The following is a 23,287-nucleotide window of genomic DNA, read 5'->3' as shown; positions in this document are numbered from 1 at the left end:
GTAGAACGAGTGCTTGCACGAGCTGGCGTTTCAAGTCCTGTGGAAGTATGTTCCGAAACTTTTTGAGAGCATAGAGACAAGCAGACGTCTTTCGGCACACTGCGACTGTATTCTCCGCCCAGCTGAGATGCTCATCCAAAGTTACACCCAAGTTCTTCACTGTTTTCTGATATGGTATTGGAGTACCGTCGAGCAGAATAGGAGGTAGCCGTTCGCGGAAATCTGAACTTATTAATTTCTGATGGGCTATTAAGATTACTTGCGTCTTTTTTGCATTTAGTTTAAGCCCCAGGTTTTTCGCCCATCTCACTACTGAAGACAGATCATCATTCATCTGAGCGATTGCAGTGTTTACATCTTCAGGTCTGACGCTTAGGTAGAGCTGGAGGTCGTCGGCATAGAAATGATATTTACAGGAGGACAGAACCGACGAAATATCGTTGACATATAAAGAAAACAAAAGTGGTCCTAAGACTGATCCTTGTGGCACTCCCGAGGAAACATGTTTCCAGGAAGATTTTTCATTTACGCAGACAACACATTGCTGTCTGTCTTTTAAGTAGCTTTCAAACCATCTCATTGCACTATCAGAGAAATTAAGCTATTGCATTTTTCTGAGCAATATGTCAAAGTTAACAGTGTCAAAAGCTTTGCTGAAGTCCAGTAGCGTCAATATTGTTGCCTTTCGATTGTCGATGGCATATTTCAGGTCATCAGTTACTTTAATTAGAGCAGTGTTTGTGCTGTGATGTTTACGGAAACCGGATTGAAATTTGTCATATAGGCTGAATTCATGCAAGTGTTCAGTGATTTGGTCATGAACAATATATTCAAGTGCTTTGGAAACAGCAGGCAGTATGCTAATTGGTCGGTAATCACTAGGCAGTTGCGGGTTTTCGATGTTAGGGATGGGTCGAATTAGGCTTCTTTTCCATGCAGTGGGATATATTCCGTTCACGAGGGAAAAATTAAATATGTCAGTTAAGACGGGTACTAAGATATCGGCAACATTCTTTATCATGGTTATACCGATACTGTCGTTGCCTATTGCATCAGAAGAGATTCTCATTATTGCTTTTCTTGCCGTATTTGTTGTTACATGCTTTAGATGGAAGGTATCGTTGTTAGTTATCCTGTTTGGGGATTCTTGTGGACGGTAATTATCAGCTGTGCTGGTATTCAGAGGTGCAGAGAAGAATTCATTTAATTCGTTAGCTGACACATGGAAAGTAGTTTCCGATTTTGCCTTTCCGACCCCCAAGCAACGGAGATTCTTCCATAGAGTCCTGGGTGTCAGATCGCTGCATATAAGGGAGCGAGCGTGCCTGATTTTAGCATTGCGAATGCATTGTTTCACTCTGTTCCGTAGCTTTCTATATTCTTCGAAACGCTCGGGTTTCGGATCTGCCTTGAAACGCCTGTGGGCAGCATCCCTATTAGTCATCATTTGACGTAATTCAGCTGTCAGCCACGGAGCAGGAGATTTTCTTACACGGATTGTGCGCACAGGTGCATGTTTGTCATAGAGGGCAGTGAGTTTATCACCAAGTTCATTAATTTTGCCGTCGATTGTGGGTTTTCTGATTATTTGATGCCATGAGATTTCTGAGCAATCGGCTGTTAGAGCGTCAAGGTCAATACGTTTCATGTTCCTACAAGTTATGTAACGCGATTTGATCCTTGGGGGCTGCACATAGTAGGCCAGGAATACTACATCATGTGCTGAGAGGCCAGGGGCCGATGTTTGACCAACATCTCTTACTTTGTCAATCTGTTTCGTTGCGATTACGTCTATAAGAGTATGACTGTGCGCTGTATGGTGTGTAGGTTGTAATGGAAGAATGTTCATGCTATTGCAACTAAACAGTCTTCTTAGGTTTATTGCGGAGAGAGTGTCTCTTAGCAGGTCTATGTTCAAGTCACCCATTACGATGACATGTTCGTATTGACACTGAAGTGAATGTAATTCCGACTGGAAGGAACTCATTGAGCTTATTTTTTCGGCTTGTACACGACGCCAGTCAAGAATTTCCGACTTTGTATATTTATTTCAATGAACATGAATTCAGCCTCTTTTTCTTCAGCAGGATTTGACGTACATAAGACTTTCGCTTTGAGATCAGTTCGTATATACGCGCCGACCCCGCCACCTCGCTTTTTTGATCTGTCTGCCCTAAGAAATGTGTACCCTGGGAGATGAAAAGATGCAGAGGATATGTATGGTTTCAACCACGTTTCGGATAAGAGGATTACGTGGTAGTTTAGTTGGTTGAAAAGGAGGCTAAGTTCTTCGTAATGCGCAGGTAAAGACTGGATGTTGCAGTGAGCTGCTAAAAGCTCTGACGCGTTCCGCTGAGCAGCCTGGAGTAGGGTGGCAGACTGGTTTGTCCCTTTGTAAGGCACTACCTGCCGGGAGGGGCACTGGCCGCTGCTTCCGCCAAGTGACATAACACAGGGGTGTCCGAGATTTTGCACGCCCTGTTTGTGACACCGCGAGTGCCGAAAGAAAGGCGCCTGCTAAAGATTTCCTGAGGTTGCGGGAGTATAGAAAATGGATTAGTGGTATTCTGTGCAAGGAGAATATGACCAAAATAGTGACGGCTGTGTGTCACTGTGTATCCTCTGTCGTACGAGGAGAAATGTAATTAGCATATTTGAAACAGCTTAGGGTGGAAATAAGGGAGAAGGGAGTGATTTAAGAGGCCGATGCTGCCAGCAGAGAGAAGTAAGCTTAGTAATTAATAGATTATCGTAGGAAGCTAGAATTAAATTGAAATTTACTAAAGTGATACTGGTAGTGATTTTTGTTATGAACAATTTAAACCGAAGAGATAGGTGATTAATGAACTAAAGGAGAGACTAATAATTGCAATAGAACTATTTCAGAACGGAAGAGAATAAACTGAGAAAATGAAAAAAGTATTAGCAGTAACTAAAATTAACTAATGTTTAGAGCTACAGACACAAAAAAATAGTGAAAAGTTAATACAGTTACAAAAACAATTAGTTGAAGGTACAAATATGGGTATAATTAAAAAATTAATAAAATTACAAGACTATATCTGAGTATTGAGGCTGTTACAATTGCAAATGGTGTTAAGTTTGCACTTTTGGCTCGAGTAGCTTCACTTAATACTATTCAGTTCTGTCATGTTTGTGACTGTCTTCTTTCCAGCTGCTGTCTTAATGATTACTCTGCCATCCTGAGTCCACACATTCTGAAGACCGAAATGGGATATGGCACTGTTTAAAATCTTTAGCCACTTGTGTGTCAGATCTTCCCTTATTGTAAGCCCTGTCCTTGCTAACTTCTTCTTCTGGGTAAAGATCTCTGCCCTTTTACGGTACGAGACAAATTTAATTATTATTGGACGAGGTTTGGTGGCACCTGGTAATTTTCGTCCCACCCGATGGCTCCTGTCAATGTCTGCCTTGGTCACTTCAACGCCTAATTTTTCACGCGCAACCTGTATAAGCAGGTTGTCCGTGTCTTCTTCCTTATTTTCTACTACTCCAAACAGTCGTAGACTATTTCGCCTTTGGTACTGTTCTAGTTCGTCAGTTGCGGCAGATAGTTTCACTTCCAACTCTCGTGCCTTTTTCTCGTATTCATACACAGACTTTTTTAGTGCTGTAATTTCGGCAGTATTGGCCTCAACAGTTTCACGCATTTTGGGCAAAACTGCTGCCGTTACAGTATGTGATATAGTGCCTGCTATCAGATCGAGATTGTTTTTATCGCGAAGCGCAGCGTTTACCTCAGAGCGGACCAGCTCCGCTATACCGGGAGCCGCGGCCGCACCTTCCGGCAAGAGCGGGTCCGCCGCACCTGCTGCTTCCCCGCTGCTGGACGCGCTGCTGTTCACTCTTCTGTTTACCATTTTCTCGAAGATATTGGCGGAGCACAGAAAAAAAAATAGCACTACTGCACAGAACACTGTTGTTTTCACGATTTCCACTTGTACTAGACAACACCACCTGAGAGAACACCTTCGAATTCAACTAAATTTCGCGAGACGAACTTAACACGTGATACACTGCAGACGCCATGACACCATAAAGATGATGTAAGGTAACAGCCAAGCGGCTTGCATGTGCTATTTAACTCCATGCCACCGCCACATAGTCAGCAGTCGATATCAGAATGTGCTTTCAAATGGTTCAAATGGCTCTGAGCACTATGGGACTTAACATTTAAGGTCATCAGTCTCCTAGAACTTAGAACTACTTAAACCCAACTAACCTAAAGACATCACACACATCCATGCCCGAGGCAGGATTCGAACCTGCGACCGTAACGCTCCCGCTGTTCCACACTGTAGCGCCTAGAACCGCTCGGCCATGACGGCCGGCATCAGAGAGTGCTATCCACAGTTCCTGCTTCGTGAAATCACATGTGATAACTGGATTTAACATGGTAAAATTTATTTTTAAGTATTATTTATTGTATTACAGTCTTCCCTCTAATCTGTGTCAGTTTAAGTTACCGAGTATGGAATGATAAAGCTCCACATCGGGTCGAAACCAGTCACCACTTATGAATAAAAGTGTCCTTCTGCGATCTGTGATCAAGACTGTTTTGTGTCCTATTTTATTACCTTTATAAGGGTTGAAACGTGCCTCATACATTTAATATTCAGGTGACATCCACTGCCTTGACCAGATTCGAAGCCACAAAGCTCTCCTGTCCGACCAATTCTACTATTAGAAGATGTCAAATTAAATGCCTTGCAGCCGTCAAATTTCCAACGTTATTTTATTTGGCAACCAGTTTCAGAGTTTTACTACGCCATCTTCAGGCCCCTGACCGACGTGCAGGAAGAATCTACCTAGGTTGTGATCAAAATAAGGCCAGCAATACTGGTATTAGTAGATTTTAGCTATGGTAATCACTTCAACCATCACCTACCGACTATTAGCGCTGCTCGAGGCAGACGAGAAAAACGGACTCCGCAATGAACTTGTGATATTACGGTATTCAGGTTGTACGCGACACTTCGTGAACGCTGGGATCCATGCGGAGACCACGCAAAACCAATACGCAATTGCAAAGGTACTCACTAAAGATCTCAGCTTTGTCGTATGCGTTTAAAGGCGCAGTCGAGAATTATTAAACTCGTCTGAAACAGCTACTCGCTCCCCGCCGGAGGCGGTTGCTGGCACTGGTAAGACGTGATGTGACTTATGCGCTGCGGCCTGTCTTTCTCGTGGGCCTCGCTGCTACTCTACTGAAAGCACCCGCCACCTTTTACGCTGGTGGGTCTGCCTCTCGTGACATTAGTGGCGAATTCTGCGTTACTTAGGAATGCCCGTATACTTCTCATCACTTAATATATGTTACCGACTCGTTTTAGAACAGGGGTTTCGAAACTTTTTTAGCTGACCTTATCCCTTACATACAGGGTGCGTCAAAAAAATGTATACACACTTTGAAGCGTCATAGAAAATTTATTTCCCGTTGTACAATGTTAAATTTCTGGGAATGGAAAGTTTAAAGTCCAATTGGAAAAATAAATATACTTTGCAAATGTGATTAATGTTCAAACTGGTTTCCTTCAGCATCAATACATTTCTGAGCACGAGTCACCTCTGATTCCGTACATCGTACCAAAGTGTTAAAAAAAGATTTCTGCGAACACCTCCTGAATCTCATTCCGAAGTGTGTCCAGGTTACTTGGTTTACGTTTGTACACCTCATCTTGCACTGTGCCCCATAAGAAGAAATCCTGCGGCGTGAGGTCTGGAGAGCATACTGGAAACTCGATTGGTCCCCAGCGTCCTATCCACTGGCCTGGCACATTGTGATTCAGGTATGCTCGTACGTCCCTATGACAGTGTGTCGGGGCGCCATCTTGTTGGAAATAAAACTCATCATTACCGTATAACGCACGAATGGCAGGGAATATGGAGTCAGCAAGCATTGTTAGGTACGTTTCTCCATTAACAGTACCTTCAAAGCGGAAAGGCCCATTAACTGCCCTTGCAGACAAACCACACAACACATTTACACCAGGCAAATTCACAGCCTTTTCAACTGTAATGTGAGGATTATCTTCAGCCCAGTACACACAATTGTGCCTACTGACAGTTCCATTGAGTTTGAATTGGGCTTCATCCGACCAAATTATGCTACGCATAAGTCCTGGTTCACGCCTCACCATCTCCTGAACCCATTCACAAAATTGTAAGCTTCGACCTGGATCGTCGTCACTAAGCGGTTGCACTAGCATTGGAATGTACACACGAAACTTTGCTTTCTTCAGAATGCGTAGCACACTACTAGCACTTACATTACTCTCACGTGCCGCTTGCCTTGAAGATTTTTCAGGCGAACGCTGAAACAGTTCCAAGACTGCAGTTGTGGAATTATCACTCGTAGCTGTACGAGGTCGCTCTGATCGACCTCTATGCACATCACACACTGTTCCATGAATTTCGAATTTGTGTCGTAGACGTGTAATTGTTAACCTTAAAGGTGGTTCTGTACCATACGCACTTCTCCACTGTCTTCGAACCGCTGCTACGTTCTCAAACTTCCAGTACCAATTAATTATTTGCTTCCGCGCTTCAAAGCTCAAACGCACGTCCACCATGTTGGAGTTACTTCCTTGCCACTGCTGCCACCCGTTGAAGAAACATAACATTACTTTCTCACAGATACAGGGTGTCCAGAAAAGGGCTCCCTGATTTCAAAATTAAATATCTCGAAAACAAAGATCGATAGAGGAATGCAGTAAACGGTATCTTTATTGTGAAAGCTGTAAGAAGTTTATAAATCAGTTTGAAATAATAGTTACAAAAGCTTCTAACAGATTGCGCTGTACGCTGTACAGCTCATATCAGCATACATAAGTGAAATAATCGTATGAAAACAATCTTTGCAAACAATCACATCACAATGTTTTCAAAATGTTCACCATTAGCACTACAAAGGCGGAGCAAACGAAGAATAAAATTCGCCATCACATTTCGTAGTGTCTCAACCGAAATGGATTCACATGCCACAGAGATCGCCGATTGAAGCTCGTCCAGCATAGCGGGATGCTTCGGGTAGACCATGTCTTTCACTGTGCCCCACAAAAAGAAAGTCACAGGCAGTCAAATCCGGCGAATATGGAGGCCAATCCGTGCCTGCACCAGTAAATTTGGGATATTCCAAAGCAATGACTCGATTCCCGAAGTATTCCTCAAGAAAACGAAACACTTGTTCGGTCCGATGTGGTCGGGCTCCATCTTGCATAAACCATTCAGTACCTGGTCGATCCTCTAACGCTTGCTGTGTGACGACAAATCGTTCCAAAATTGCAACGTAACGTGCACCAGTGACCGTTTCTCGGATGAAAAAAGGGCCAATAATGCCTCTGCTGCATACTGCAGCCCACACAGTAACTTTAGGAGAATACAGGGGTTTCGCTTTACACCAATATGACTTTTCGGAACCCCAAAATCGCCAGTTCTGCTTATTCACGTATCCATTCAGGTGGAAGTGTGCTTCATCTGTAAACCAGATGCAGCCAACATCAAATCCTTCACTATCAATCATTGTGAGCATCTGATTAGCAAAGCAAACCCTTTGTTGCACAGCTCGTACGGGTATGGCCTGGTACTTTTGAATTTTGAATGGAAACATGTGTATGCTCTTTCTCAGTATTTTCTGCGTGCTGGAACGCTTCAAACCAGTCTCAGATGCAATTCTACGGACGGATGACATTGGATTTCGCTGAATAATTCCAGAAACTGTGGCGATATTTTCAGGCGTAACTGCGGTTTGCTTGCGCCCAACATGCCCCACTAGATCATCAGTTACGCTGCCTGTTCGTTGAAATTTTGCGAAGAGCGTACGAATGATTTTCGAATCGGGTCCTTTTGAAACATTAAATCGTGCTTGAAAACTTTGCCTTGTTGCCGTAGGACTCTCTTCTAACCTGCCAGAAAAACGCGTTGTTCAATGGAGTACATGGTTTTAATCTCTTCCTTCGGTACGCTAACCTCCTTTCACGTTTCAATAGTGGAACTGATCGCTCTGGGCTTCGGATCACTATTTATACTAGGCATTACGTATGGCGATTACAGCGCCATCTGTTAGCAGCTTTTGTAACTTTTATTTCAAACTGCTGTATAAACTTCTTACAGCTTTCGCAATAAACATACCGTTTACTACATTCCTCTATCGATCTTTGTTTTTGAGATATTTAATTTTGAAATCAGGAAGTCCTTTTCTGGACATCCTGTATTTAACCTTGTAGAAGGGGAAATAAATTGTCTATGACAATTCAAAGTGTGTACACATTTTTTTAGGCACCCTGTAGTTAACGTCATTAAATAAGTTAGTCGAAACAGTATCAATGTGTACGTTGAGGTAGTAGGCCAGACGGGCCTCAGAGTGTTGTGTGTTGGTGGTGCCAACAGGTCGCGGGTGGGCGGAGCGCGCGCGGGCGCATGCGGGCCGGCCGGTCGGTGCGGGCAAGATGACGCATGGCGGGAGCGCTGCTCGTGGTGCAGCTGCGGCTGCTCGCCCTGCTGGTGCTGGCGGCGGCCGCGCCCGACTGGAGCGACTGCCCGTCCGCCTGCCAGTGCAAGTGGACCGGCGGCAAGAAGTCGGCGCTGTGCCGCGCCGCCGGCCTCTCCGCCGTGCCCAACGCGCTCAGCGCCGAGATGCAGCTGCTCGACCTCTCCGACAACCGCATTCCCTACCTGACGCGGGACGCCTTCCGTTCCGTGGGGCTCATCAACCTGCAGAAGATATTCGCGCGCCAGGCCGGCGTGCGCGAGGTGCACCGCGACGCTTTCCGGGACCTCATCATACTCGTCGAGGTGAGTCCTCGTAACTCTTTCAACTTATTAGGATATACAAACTTTGCGGCTTCTAGAATGAGATTTTCACTCTGCAGCGGAGTGTGCGCTGATATGAAACTTCCTGGCATATTAAAACTGTGTGCCGGACCGACACTCGAACTCGGGACCTTTGCCTTTCGCGGGCAAGTGCTCTACCAATTGAGCAACCCAAGAACGACTCACGCCCCGTCCTCACAGCTTTACTTCTGCCAGTACCTCGTCTCCTACCTTCCAAACTTTACAGAAGCTCTCCTGCGAACCATGCAGGAGTAGCACTCCTGAAAGAAAGGATATTGCGCAGACATGGGTTAGCCACAGCCTAGAGGATCTGCCAGGAAGTTTCATATCAGTGCACATTCCGCTGCAGAGTGAAAATCTCATTCTGGAAACATCCCCTAAGCTATGGCTAAGCCATGTCTTCGCAATATCCTTTCTTTCGGGAGTGCTAGTTGTACAAAGTTCGCAGGAGAGGTTCTGTAAAGTTTGGAAGGTAGGAGACGAGGTGCTGGCGGAAGTAAAGCTGTGAGGACAGGGCGTGAGTCGTACTTGGGTAGCTCAGTTGGTAGAGCACTTGCCCGTTTTCGGCTTCTATTTCAACGCGTCTCGTAAGGAGTGCTGTCAGCGACAGTGGCGCCCATATCGTGGTCATCAGCAGAAATTTTGCCAAGGGCGGCTAGATTCTGACTTTATCTTTTTTCAATAACTGAACTGGTGAGTGTAAAATCGTGTCGGGTCCTAGGGTACGTCTTTCGTGCAGCCCCGTTGATGGCAGGTCGGTACTATCTGCTGGCACATCGCACCTCTCAGCTCGTAGAAAGTCCTGTTGCATTTACGTAGTAGCCTCGCTGCTAGTACATCACTGCTCGCACAGGCATCTCGCTTATCACTGGGGAACTTACGTTTCTCAAGACAACGCAGACAGAAAACTACACTCCTGGAAATGGAAAAAAGAACACATTGACACCGGTGTGTCAAACCCACCATACTTGCTCCGGACACTGCGAGAGGGCTGTACAAGCAATGATCACACGCACGGCACAGCGGACACACCAGGAAACGCGGTGTTGGCCGTCGAATGGCGCTAGCTGCGCAGCATTTGTGCACCGCCGCCGTCAGTGTCAGCCAGTTTGCCGTGGCATACGGAGCTCCATCGCAGTCTTTAACACTGGTAGCATGCCGCGACAGCGTGGACGTGAACCGTATGTGCAGTTGACGGACTTTGAGCGAGGGCGTATAGTGGGCATGCAGGAGGCCGGGTGGACGTACCGCCGAATTGCTCAACACGTGGGGCGTGAGGTCTCCACAGTACATCGATGTTGTCGCCAGTGGTCGGCGGAAGGTGCACGTGCCCGTCGACCTGGGACCGGACCGCAGCGACGCACGGATGCACGCCAAGAACGTAGGATCCTACGCAGTGCCGTAGGGGACCGCACCGCCACTTCCCAGCAAATTAGGGACACTGTTGCTCCTGGGGTATCGGCGAGGACCATTCGCAACCGTCTCCATGAAGCTGGGCTACGGTCCCGCACACCGTTAGGCCGTCTTCCGCTCACGCCCCAACATCGTGCAGCCCGCCTCCAGTGGTGTCGCGACAGGCGTGAATGGAGGGACGAATGGAGACGTGTCGTCTTCAGCGATGAGAGTCGCTTCTGCCTTGGTGGCAATGATGGTCGTATGCGTGTTTGGCGCCGTGCAGGTGAGCGCCACAATCAGGACTGCATACGACCGAGGCACACAGGGCCAACACCCGGCATCATGGTGTGGGGAGCGATCTCCTACACTGGCCGTACACCACTGGTGATCGTCGAGGGGACACTGAATAGTGCACGGTACATCCAAACCGTCATCGAACCCATCGTTCTACCATTCCTAGACCGGCAAGGGAACTTGCTGTTCCAACAGGACAATGCACGTCCGCATGTATCCCGTGCCACCCAACGTGCTCTAGAAGGTGTAAGTCAACTACCCTGGCCAGCAAGATCTCCGGATCTGTCCCCCATTGAGCATGTTTGGGACTGGATGAAGCGTCATCTCACGTGGTCTGCACGTCCAGCAAGAACGCTGGCCCAACTGAGGCGCCAGGTGGAAATGGCATTGCAAGCCGTTCCACAGGACTACATCCAGCATCTCTACGATCGTCTCCATGGGAGAATAGCAGCCTGCATTGCTGCAAAAGGTGGATATACACTGTACTAGTGCCGACATTGTGCATGCTCTGTTGCCTGTGTCTATGTGCCTGTGGTTCTGTCAGTGTGATCATGTGATGTATCTGACCCCAGGAATGTGTCAATAAAGTTTCCCCTTCCTGGGACAATGAATTCATGGTGTTCTTATTTCAATTTCCAGGAGTGTATTTACCGAATAGGTACCCGACTTACTAGAAATAATGTTCATTCAGACTGTGCACTGAAGGATTTCCATTGATGGTAGAGTAGTGTTCTTGTCGTGACTTGTCTTTATACGCAGGTACTTCTGCGGTGACGTAGGATCATATCACAGACATCAGTCGGCATTACAGTTGCAGACCGTCAACAAGGGCCTGGACAAGGTGAGCCGGACTTTATCCTAACGGTGTTTCGTCAAAGCCATAACATCAGTTCTGGTGCTCTTTACGAGTACCAACGCATTATAGGAATACAGAGAGGTCCACATTATGCACCAGGATTGAATACTATGATTCGGAAGTTAGAATTAACTGGAAATTTGTGGAATGCTTCTGGGATAGGCCGGCAGCCAGCTGCGCCACAGACGGTTGAAGAAGTTACTGTTGCCATGGCTGAGAATGGTGGACAGAACGTGCAATGATGCGGTCACTTGGGTACTCGACAACTCATTTGGAAAAATCTAATCACTGGCCGATAGTTCAAAACTGTGTGGCCACAAAGATTACCATATTTTAACCAGTGTAATTTTTGGCTGTGTAGTTACGTTGCAGGTTGAAGATGAGCATGCCGAGGGACGTAGCCGACATCCTACCTCAGACAGTTCTGGCAGTAGTAGAGCGATCTCTACAACGGTTCCTGGCTGTCGTGGATGCAGGTGGTTGTTAGATTGAAAACCTCTGTAGCCTGTAAAGTAGGCATGGTATGCGTTTAACAAACATTACCATGTCATATGGAAATAAAAATGTGTGTCTGTCAATAGGTTTTGTTTTGTTTTGTTATTTCTCTTCCGTATGTCTTACAAATGATTCCATAAAGTTTAATAGCCCAGACCACTCCTGTTCAATGAGGGCGAAAGTTTAATTATAACCACACTGTAGTTCCACCAGTTCAGACAGTTACAAATGTCGCAACATATTCCCTTCTTATTTTCAATATTATTGGACTATAATAGTTAAAAATGTTGAGGTGGCACCCAAAATAATTAACGTAATTTCAGTGGAAGAGCGATATGTAGGCCTACTGGTTGTAATTTAATATGTAGTTAGCTTTTATCCACAACTGCGTCAGTGCTACACCTTCCACTTGTGGCTTTTGGCGCTGATTTTCTGTAAGAAAACAGAAAACGAAATAATTAGATGGACAAGGGGAACTGATTTCCAAAAATTATTGCACCTGACGCCACCCACCGTAAAGGGCTTGTAATGATATGTAAGCTAAGAGTCTCTGGTGGCTTTCCGTTCAAGAAAGGCTGCAATAAATGCCTGGTTAAAATTACAACCTGAAATAATCTCATAAGCTTGCAACAAATATTATCGTCTGGATATGATGGTTTCATTAGTACGATACTGTGAAAATGCAAAGGAAATTGCTTCGAAATCAGCATTTACGCAATTCATGTTTGCAGCAGCCGTACGAAATATGACTATCAAACGATATACAACGAATAAAATGAACGCCAGCACAAATTGTCGCATGTTCGGCAGATACACGAGAGAGCGCCACGGAAATGGAGGAAAACCTTATCTGGCAGATGCATCAAGTGATCGCAAAGAAAAGTTAAACTTATTACAGCTTATACAGAGGCATTTAGGAAGTTATTTTTTCCCGACTCCACGTATGTTTGGATCGGGAAGTAACCTGTCCCAGGCACACAGTGGTTTTCAGAATATGTTTGTAGACGGAGATGTAGATGTACGCAGTGCGAGAAACCGCGCAACGAGCAGCAGCTACATCCGGTTAGGGTGCTTTTCAAACTGTCAACCACAGCTCCAATTTCAAGACGATTGGCGGTGGTCGCAGCGTGAAATCACGAGCTTGACATCCTTCCTTAGCGAGGATGTGAGCGTGGTGAGAAGTGATGGTACATGTCAAATGGGCCGGTAAGAGTCAGTGGTCTCCTCTCATCACCACAGAGCTATGCCGGTGAGTAGCGAGGGCGATGTGGCAGCATAAACACACTGCAAAGGACTAAGTTTGACAAGAGGTAGTTATTGTATCTCGAACAACTATAGTCTTAAAAAAGATTACTTTGATAATTAGTCGGTTTACTCGTTGCTATTGTCTACACCATCTATCTTCATCGACTTCGTAATTAACTAAATCTTTGATTAGGTGTCTCCATCCACAGTGACCCTCAGTCCTTCTTAAGATATTGAGAAGAAGCTGTAATGATCTTCTCTTGATCCATTCATCTACTTACTGCTGTTCGTCATCGTTTTCTGCCTCCTATTTTACCTCGCAAGACGATCTTTTTGTAACTGTCCTCTTCTCTTCTCAGAATGTGCCTAGGGAACTGGACGCAAGTTTGGCTGCGACGGGAACATAAACTTGTGAAGATTACAAGTTTTTCTGTAATGGAAGCATTGGTTCCTCTTTCTGTCCATACGCGCAACATCTCCTGCCAACATGCCATCTCGAAGCTTTCAGTTTGACACTTGTCACTGCCTTTCACGATCGAGGGATATAAGCCGTGCAAAAACGTAGGGCGCTCCTACGAAGGGCACCTTCGTTGTTCTGGATATAGCCTGGTTCTGCTAGACTTTAGTGAGTTCAACTTTTTCGGTGTGGCTAAGGATGATTTGTCGTTTTGTTTCTTTATCACACATACCTGTATAATTGATTAGAGGTTCTCGATATAGTCTATTACTAATCACGTCGGTATCCCTTAGGCAACCTGTGAGTTTCATTTTATCTAAAACTTGGCGAATAATGACCATTAGGTTGCTCTTTACCACGTTTAAGTCTAGACCGAAACATAAACTAATAGTGCTCACCGTGGAGAACGGATAATCACATTTTTCCTCACTTCTGAGAATGAGGGCAGCGTTGTCTCCAGAGCTAAGAATGTTGATTTTGCTACCGCCACATTGATATTCACCATCACTGCCATCCAGCATAGATGTTAAACAACCGAGAAGTTAGTATAAAACATCGTCCTAAGCAATGATCATAGCGGTTGGCTACATACAGATACCATTTTCTTGATTCAAGATCTGCAGTTGCGCACATTATCCGACAAGTTACGAAATTAAAAGCAGGAAACCCTGAGATCATGCCATAAAGGTCATGCCACAGCCGATCGTCCGCCACGTCACCTTCAGCCATAAATCGGATTTGTTATGGGGGGATATAGGATTAGTACACTGCACTCCTGGATTGGTCGTTGTCCACGTTTCTACCCAGCCGTTACCTCTAAGTCGAGATACCCCTCGACTTGGAGAAACAGGCAATACAATTTAAAAAATTGCACCATTTTCATGCCTTGTACTTTTTCTCTCCTTAAGGCGATTGAGGCTGATGACATACACGTATAATGTTGCCATGCTTATGTTGTGCTCCAAATACGCTCATGAGGGTGCTGAATCGGCCGCTTCCTACAGCTCGATAAGAGTTGTATGGGTAAGTCTTATAGAAAGTATTGAGAGTACTCTTTCGGTACTCGCCGTAAAGGTACGCATCCATCTTGACTGCAGAATAGCGCCAAAGTTGACGCCTCACGAAGAATCTCCCGTGAACAGCAAGACAACCAGATCAGCAGTGTTAAATGTTCAGTTTAATAGGCTCATAGACCATCACTGCTAGACTGTAGGAAGAATTCCGTAATGAATAAAAGTCGTGTGCCCAAATCCTAAGAGGGGGCAAAAGGACCTCTTGCCACCCGTTGCGGACGTCTGTCAATGACGGAGCCAATCGTGCCCTTTATACATGTGTGGTTACCTGTAACTTCGAAACTGAGTGCGCCTTTTCCGGCAAGTGGCAATGTCTTGCACTTTCGCTCAAAAATGCCGAAACACTACCGTTCGTGCGCCTTTATGCCAGGTTAGAGAAATCGTTACTCCCGTTTCACTTGGAATGACTGTATGCAGCCGAGCCACACATGTAATTATGGGCAGTGTGCAGAGGTTGGTAAAAAGAGGAGTATGACAGCTATCCGTTTAACGGCATAGCAGACACAATGATTAACCACTTTCTTCACCAAGAATGTACATGAAATCAGAGAACAAGTCAGTATCGCCGTTCTTAGCCGTGACGATTTGTAGGCGGACTGTATTACTGTTTCAGTAATTAGTAAGGCGACCGCAAACGTTACTCTTTAATACAGGGTGTTTCACGATTCCTATTGTAGTCTTCTAGGCGTTGTAGAGGGGCTTACTAGGTAAAGTTATTGGATTAACCCATTCCAGTAATGTACCGTTTTGATGTCAAATAGTCACACTACTTCCATATCTCGTGCTTACGGTAAACACACACACACACACACACACACACACACACACACACACACACACACACAAACAACTGCATCTGCAATGCGCTCTGATCTGTGCGCTTTACAGGAGCCCATGTAACCCATAACGTTTCGAGTATTTTACAGTAGAAGGCAATACTAAGGCTTCAAAAACCACTTGTGGCTCTCTTATTTCCCATATCATTATTCCTCCATCAACCATACTGCACGAATTGCGTTTGAATGCCATAATCGTATATTATTTTACTATAGTTGCTATTATTGTGTTGTTGATGAAATGTGTGGTTCATTGTAGTATTTTGACAATGGAGCATTAAGTTGTCCCATATAAACATGTACAAAATAATGCCCCTTATAAGTATGATAGTAGCTTCCACTTCTCCTTTACGTCACGAAGGACAGCCTCCAGAAAGTCGAGAGTGGGCGCGTCCGTGGAGCACCACAGTCAACCCTACTTACAGTAGCAAACGTAGCAGTTTTTCGCAGTCGTTGTTGCAGTCGGACGAAAATTGTATGCGACGTCATAGTAACAAAAAGGACCGACGACTGTGCTCTCTTTTCAGTTTGTGTGCATGGCATGAAGCGGGAGGCTTGAAAGTGAATTTATTTTGTGTCAAAAGGGTAAATTTCTGTACTAGTGTTCCTTATCAAAGCTTTATGTCTCCTCTGCAGCCACTAGAAGACTGTAAAGTAATTGCGAAACATCGTATGTAGAAAACTAATGCAGGAAGACAAATTTCAGTATGAAGGTAGAAATCGATTTAGCTGCTAAATGACCATTGTTGTGTCTAGCCACCGTTTGGGAGTGTGCTGCTACTCACGAACTGAATTCACGATGTAAATTATACACACTGTTCTCCTCTGAAAGCAATTTTTTAACTTAAATTGAAGAACCCATGGCTTTAGTATTCCAAAAGATAACACTTATTTGTTTAGGCAACACGGTCAGGTTCTCGCGGATCGTGTTCTCTCTTGTTACCATCCTTTACTCATCACCGACCGTTCCAAAAAAAAAAAAAAAAAAGGTATGGGAGGCAGCTTTTATCTTTCATCAAGTGATCTGAACGAAACGTTGGGACATCACTTCAAGGCATGAAGGGATGTACAATCCAGAACAATTTTATAGAAAATACTCGAGTTCTGAAACCCTCTGGCAGACTGAAACTGTGTGCCGAATCGGTACTCAATCCTTGACTACATCATACAGCGTCTTTTTTCCAAGAATGCTAGTCGCACAAGGTACGCAGGAGCAAGACTGTGAAGTCTGAAAGTTATGAGAGAGATAATTGTGCAAGTAAAGCTATGAGGGCTCGTCGTGAGTCGAGCTTGGTTAGCTCAGTTGTAGTACCATTACCTCGCGAGAAACAAAGGCTTTCGAGTCCCAGACTGTATCTGGCCGACGGGTGAATAAAGGGCTCCCTTGCGACCTTTAGTGACCCCTGATCTGAGACTTCATTTGGATACAACGTTTTACTGCAGTGTTTCGCCAGTTTGTTACCATAAGATTTATAGTTCAGTAAAGGGATAGGTGCTATTGTAAAGTTACCTATACATTTAATGAGACGTCATTAGTGAGCTGACTCAGGATGTTCCTCGCCCACAGAAATTGTGGATTCGAGTCCTTTGAAAGAGGAAAGTGTCGATCATAAAAGACATGGATAGAGAGGGAAAAGTTTAGCAAATGTAGCTTTCGCTGTGGGAGATTGTTATTGATCTACAGCTGTGCTAATGAGCAAAAGTTATTGGGTCACCTCACTGAACGAGCTGTAGCTTCCACTCCTGATAATTGTCTTGCACGTCGTAGAAAGAAAAATAGATAATACTTTCGTTCAGGTAAAGGCGACTGACAGTAATATAGAGCAAAAATAGTGTCTGGCCAACACTGAAGGTTGCCTATGACAGCGTGTAAAACACTATAAGGGTCTCTGTTAAGTACGAGTATTTGGAAGTGTGAAGTCTTTGGCACTGTAATCCGTTGGGTGGACTGTATTCCTCATAGATGGAAACAGTTTCCCTACGGATAAATAATAAGGCACTTGTGTGTGTGTGTGTGTGTGTGTGTGTGTGTGTGTGTGTGTGTGTGTGTAGTTCTTAGTCTTAGTATAAGTTAGTTTAAGTAGTATGTAAGTCTGGGGACCGATAACCTCAGCAGTTTGGTCCCATAGGAACTCACACACATTTGAACATTTTTCTTTTTTTGTATTTTCAAGCCCTTCAGTACTAGGTAAAGAGAGATAAAATATTTCTACTGAGATCTGAAGCAGCGACGTCTCATGCAGAATCCTCACATCTACATCTACACTTCGCAGGCCACCTTACGTTGCGTGACAGAGTGTATTTTGTGTACCAGTGTCTGTTTCCCCTTTCCTGTTCCAGTCGCTCTCCCGGATGTTTTACAAAAGTGAGTGCTTCCACTGATTGTTTCGAGTTTTGTAATCATACAATAAGGGGTCATTCTGTCTGTGTGCTTCCAATAAGTTACATTTTTTTACGTTGTGGTCAATTTCCACTCCTTGCACCAAGCGTCGATCATCCGCAGTTTTTCCTCCATTTCGCTACAATTTAATAGCAACGCGAATATTCTATATACAACAGCATCATCCACGAAAAGCCTCTGAACTTCCAAAGTTATCTGTTGTTGTTGTTATTGTGGTCTTCAGTCCTGAGACTGGTTTGATGGAGCTCTCCATGCTACTCTATCCAGTGCAAGCTTCTTCATCTCCGAGTACCTACTGCAACCTACATCCTTCTGAATCTGCTTAGTGTATTCATCTCTTGGTCTCCTTCTACGATTTTTACCCTCCAAGCTGCCCTCCAATACTAAATTGGTGATCCCTTGATTCCTCAGAACATGTCATACCAACCGATCCCTGCTTCTGGTCAAGTTGTGCCACAAACTTCTCTTCTCCCCAACCCTATTCAATATTTCCTCATTAGTTATGTGATCTACCCATCTAATCTTCAGCATTCTTCTGTAGCACCACATTTCGAAAGCTTCTATTCTCTTCTTGTCCAAACTATTTATCGTCCATGTTTAACTTCCATACATGGCTACACTCCATGCAAATACTTTCAGAAACGACTTCCTGACACTTAAATCTATACTTCTATTATCTTATTCAGAAACGCTTTCCTTGCCATTGCCAGTCTACATTTTATATCCTCTCTACTTCGACCATCATCAGTTATTTTGCTCCCCAAATAGAAAAACTCCTTTCCTACTTTAAGTGTCTCATTTCCTAATCTAATTCCCACAGCATCACCCGACTTAATTCGACTACATTCCATTATCCTCGTTTTGCTTTTGTTGATGTTCATCTTATATCCTCCTTTCAAGACACTGTCCATTCCGTTCAACTGCTCTTCCAAGTCCTTTGCTGTCTCTGACAGAATTACAATGTCATCGGCGAACCTCAAAGTTTTTATTTCTTCTCCATGGATTTTAATACCTACTCCGAATTTTTCTTTTGTTTCCTTTAATGCTTACTCAATATACAGATTGAACAACATCGGGGAGAGGCTACAACGCTGTCTTACTCCCTTCCCAACCACTGCTTCCCTTTCATGTCCCTCGACTCTTATAACTGCCATCTGGTTTCTGTACAAATTGTAAATAGCCTTTCGCTCCCTGTATTTTACCCCTGCCACCTTCAGAATTTGAAAGAGAGTATTGTCAAAAGCCTTCTCTAAGACTACAAATGCTAGAAACGTAGGTTTGCCTTTCCTTAATCTTTCTTCTAAGATAAGTCGTAAGGTCAGTATTGCCTCACGTGTTCCAGTATTTCTACGGAATCCAAACTGATCTTCCCCGAGTTCCGCTTCTACTAGTTTTTCCATTCGCCTGTAAAGAATTCGTGTTAGTATTTTGCAGCTGTGGCTTATTAAACTGATTGTTCAGTAATTTTCACACCTGTCAACACCTGGTTTCTTTGGGATTGGAATTATTATATTCTTCTTGAAGTCTGAGGGTATTTCGCCTGTTTCATACATCTTGCTCACCAGATGGTAGAGTATTGTCAGGGCTGGCTCTCCCAAGGCCGTCAGTAGTTCCTATGGAATGTTGTCTGCTCCGGGGGCCTTGTTTCGACTCAGGTCTTTCAGTGCTCCGTCAAACTCTTCACGCAGTATCGCATCTCCCATTTCATCTTCATCTACATCCTCTTCCATTTCCATAATATTGTCCTCAAGTACATCGCCCTTGTATAGACCCTCTATATACTCCTTCCACCTTTCTGATTTCCCTTCTTTGCTTAGAACTGGGTTTCCACCTGAGCTCTTGATGGTCATACAAGTGGTTCTCTTATCTCCAAAGGTCTCTTTAATTTTCCAGTAGGCAGTATCTATCTTACCCCTAGTGAGATAAACCTCTACATCCTTACATTTGTCCTCTAGCCATCCCTGCTTAGCCATTTTGCACTTCCTGTCGATCTCATTTTTGAGACGTTTGTATTCCTTTTTGCCTGCTTCATTTACTGCATTTTTATATTTTCTCCTTTCATCAATTAAATTCAATATTTCTTCTGTTACCCAAGGATTTCTACTAGCCCTCGTCTGTTTACCTACTTGATCCTCTGCTGCCTTCATTACTTCATCCCTCATAGCTAACCATTATTCTTCTACTGTATTTATTTCCCCCCTTCTTGTCAATTGTTCCCGTATGCTCTCCCTCAAACTCTGTACAACCTCTGGTTCTTTCAGTTTATCCAGGTCCCATCTCCTTTTTGCAGTTTCAAAATGGTTCAAATTGCTCTGAGCACTATGGGACTTAACTTCTAAGGTCATCAGTCCCCTAGAACTTAGAACTACTGAAACCTAACTAACCTAAGGACATCACACACATCCATGCCCGAGGCAGGATTCGAACCTGCGACCGTAGCGGTCGCGCGGTTCCAGATTTTTGCAGTTTCTTCAGTTTTAATCTACAGGTCATAACCAATAGATTCTGGTCAGAGTCCACATCTGCCCCTGTAAATGTCTTACAATTTAGAAACCTGGTTCCTAAATCTCTGTCTTACTATTATTTAATCTATCTGATACCTTTTAGAATCTCCAGGGTTCTTCCATGAATACAGCCTTCTTTCGTGATTCTTAAACCAAGTGTTAGCTATGATTAAGTTATACTCTGTGCAAAATTCTACCAGGCGGCTTCCTATTTCATTTCTTAGCCCCAATCCATATTCACCCACTACGTTTCCTTCTCTCCCTTTTCCTACACTCGAATTCCAGTCACCCATGACTATTAAATTTTCGTCTCTGAGTAACTTCTTTTCTTTCATCATACATTTCTTCAATTTCTTCGTCATCTGCAGAGCTAGTTGGCATATAAACTTGTACTACTGTAGTAGGTGTGGGTTTCGTATCTATCTTGGCCACAATATTGCGTTCACTATGCTGTTTGTAATAGCTTACCCGCATTCCTATTCATTATTAAACCTACTACTGCATTACCCCTATTTGGTTTTGTGTTTATAACCCTGTAGTCACCTGACCAGAAGTCTTGTTCCTGCTGCCACCGAACTTCTCTAATTCCCACTATATCTAACTTTAACCTATCCATTTCCCTTTTTAAATTTTCTAACCTACCTGCCCGATTAAGGGATCTGACATTGCACGTTTTCTGTTAGGTGGTTTATACATATTGCGAAGACGAATGGTCCTTTAACACCCACCTGGAACACTCCTAAAGTGGCTTTTACGTCTGAAGTCTTCTCCCGATTGAGTATGACATGAAGTTGAGTTTAACTGGCAACTCTTCAGTCTACCTACGCAGTTCGTCTGACATTCCATACGCTTGTATTTTGTTCATTAGGGTCTGCGCAGAACTGTATCAAACGTCTTTCGGAAATGAAGGTAAGCGGTATCTATCTGGGAGCTTGTATATATTGCTTTCTGTGTCTCGTGGACTGACAGAGAGAACTGGGGGTTTCACACATCGTTGTTTTCGGAACGTATGTTGATTCCTACAAAGCATATCTTTCGGTCTCCATAAATGTGATAATACGCGAGCGCGCAGCATGTTAACGGGATGCATCACAAGGTGAGCTAGAGGTAGAAAAGTTGTAGGAATTCTGAAACGTAACCTCTTGGACTCGAACTCTGGATTAGTGATGTAAGCATGTTTGAAGGGTGGACAGGTGAACGCAGCACTTAGAAAGTGCGATAATGAAAATAACATTCTTGGTACGCAACCCAGTAACTTCAAGAACTATTTCGTTGGGTAAAAGTAATGAGATGCCTGTGAAAGTGTTGAAAACTCAAAGATATGTAAATGCACTAAATTTATATCCATGCTTAGGAAGTTCGATAATGAAAATAACATTCTTGGTACGCAAGCCAGTATTCCGTTGAGTACAAGTAATGAGATGTCTATGAAAGTGTTGAAAATTCAAAGATATGTAAATTTATCTCCGTAAGCAGATGAATCCGTGACCTCTGAGGGTTAAATTCCCATGTGAGGCACTATTCGTCGTAGCTTGACAACTGTTTCTTCCCGATGTTCCGGCCCCTAATAAAATCTGAAGTTACTATCATTTGCACAAGGCATTATTTTTGAAATAGTTGTGTGTGACATCTTAATGGTTCGCTATCTGGATACTATGCCGACCGTACATTCCATCACTAACACAACTAACAATTTCAGTAACATAAATAAAATAATATACGATTTGACATTCAGACCTCAATTAGTGCAAGGCGGCTTGATATTACAAAAATAGACTGAGAAATGTCAGTGCTACTAGTGGTTTGTGAAGCTTAAGTATTACTAATTAATATAAAATTAACACAGGAGCAGTAGGCTACTTTGAATTTGCCACCAAGGGGTATGCAGAGGAAAACTGAGAGCGCTACTCTCAAAGTATGACAAGTTTGCTGAGTCGAGGTCTAATTCATTAATATGTAATTATTTTAATTCTTGTCGGTTCTGCTTTAATTACGTCGATGTGTGCTGTCTTCTTGACTAATTGACATAAAATATGTAACTCGTCACTTGAAAAATGAATTAATTTTGCGAGTGCGAAATATTTTGGCAACGGGGAATATTACGATGAGTATAACAGGCGCAGTCGGGCCAGATATGCAATTTATTTTGATTCAGATCGCGTAGCGCTTTGTACACCCTCGCATGACAAATCGTTGTTGAAATGCATTACATTCCGGGAGACATTTATCATCCAATTTGGGTCACTTAGCGCCGTCATTTAATTCGCGGTAGCGATTGCATTGCGATCCAGTTTGGAGACTTGCCGAAAAGCACTAAAGTCAAAATAGATTTTGAAACTACAGCAATGCATCAGATCAATGGCTTCAGCAAACTGTCACTGCTGTGGTGCGGAGGTAATGCAGAACCCTCGACAGGGGACTTTAGTGAAGTAGCGAAATGCAGGAAGATCTGCAGCGGATAGGCACTTGGTGCAGGGAGTGGCAACTGACCCTTAACATAGACAAATGTAATGTATTGCGAATACATAGAAAGAAGGATCCTTTATTGTATGATTATATGATATCGGAACAAACAATGGTAGCAGTAACTTCTGTAAAATATCTGGGAGTATGCGTGCGGAACGATTTGAAGTGGAATGATCATATAAAATTAATTGTTGGTAAGGCGGGTACCAGGTTGAGATTCATTGGGAGAGTCCTTAGAAAATGTAGTCCATCAACAAAGGACGTGGCTTACAAAACACTCGTTCGACCTATACTTGAGTATTGCTCATCAGTGTGGGATCCGTACCAGATCGGGTTGACGGAGGAGATAGAGAAGATCCAAAGAAGAGAGGCGCATTTCGTCACAGGGCTATTTGGTAACCGTGATAGCGTC

General features: G+C 44.0%; 1 protein-coding gene across 1 annotated transcript in view; it reads left to right on the top strand.

Moving 5' to 3' along the window:
* Nucleotides 1-8,475: 8,475 nt before the first annotated feature.
* Nucleotides 8,476-23,287, top strand: part of LOC126412614 (leucine-rich repeat-containing protein 24-like) — a 214,800-nt gene continuing 199,988 nt past the window's right edge. Inside the window, exon 1 of the mRNA XM_050082281.1 lies at nucleotides 8,476-8,814. Coding sequence (XP_049938238.1) covers nucleotides 8,476-8,814 — 339 coding nt within the window. The remainder of the gene's footprint in view (nucleotides 8,815-23,287) is intronic.

Source organism: Schistocerca serialis, chromosome 7 (assembly GCF_023864345.2).
Source record: "Schistocerca serialis cubense isolate TAMUIC-IGC-003099 chromosome 7, iqSchSeri2.2, whole genome shotgun sequence".
Lineage (NCBI taxonomy): Eukaryota > Metazoa > Arthropoda > Insecta > Orthoptera > Acrididae > Schistocerca > Schistocerca serialis.
The sequence above is the reverse complement of the archived record's forward strand: the minus strand, read 5'-3'. Positions and strand labels throughout refer to the sequence as shown.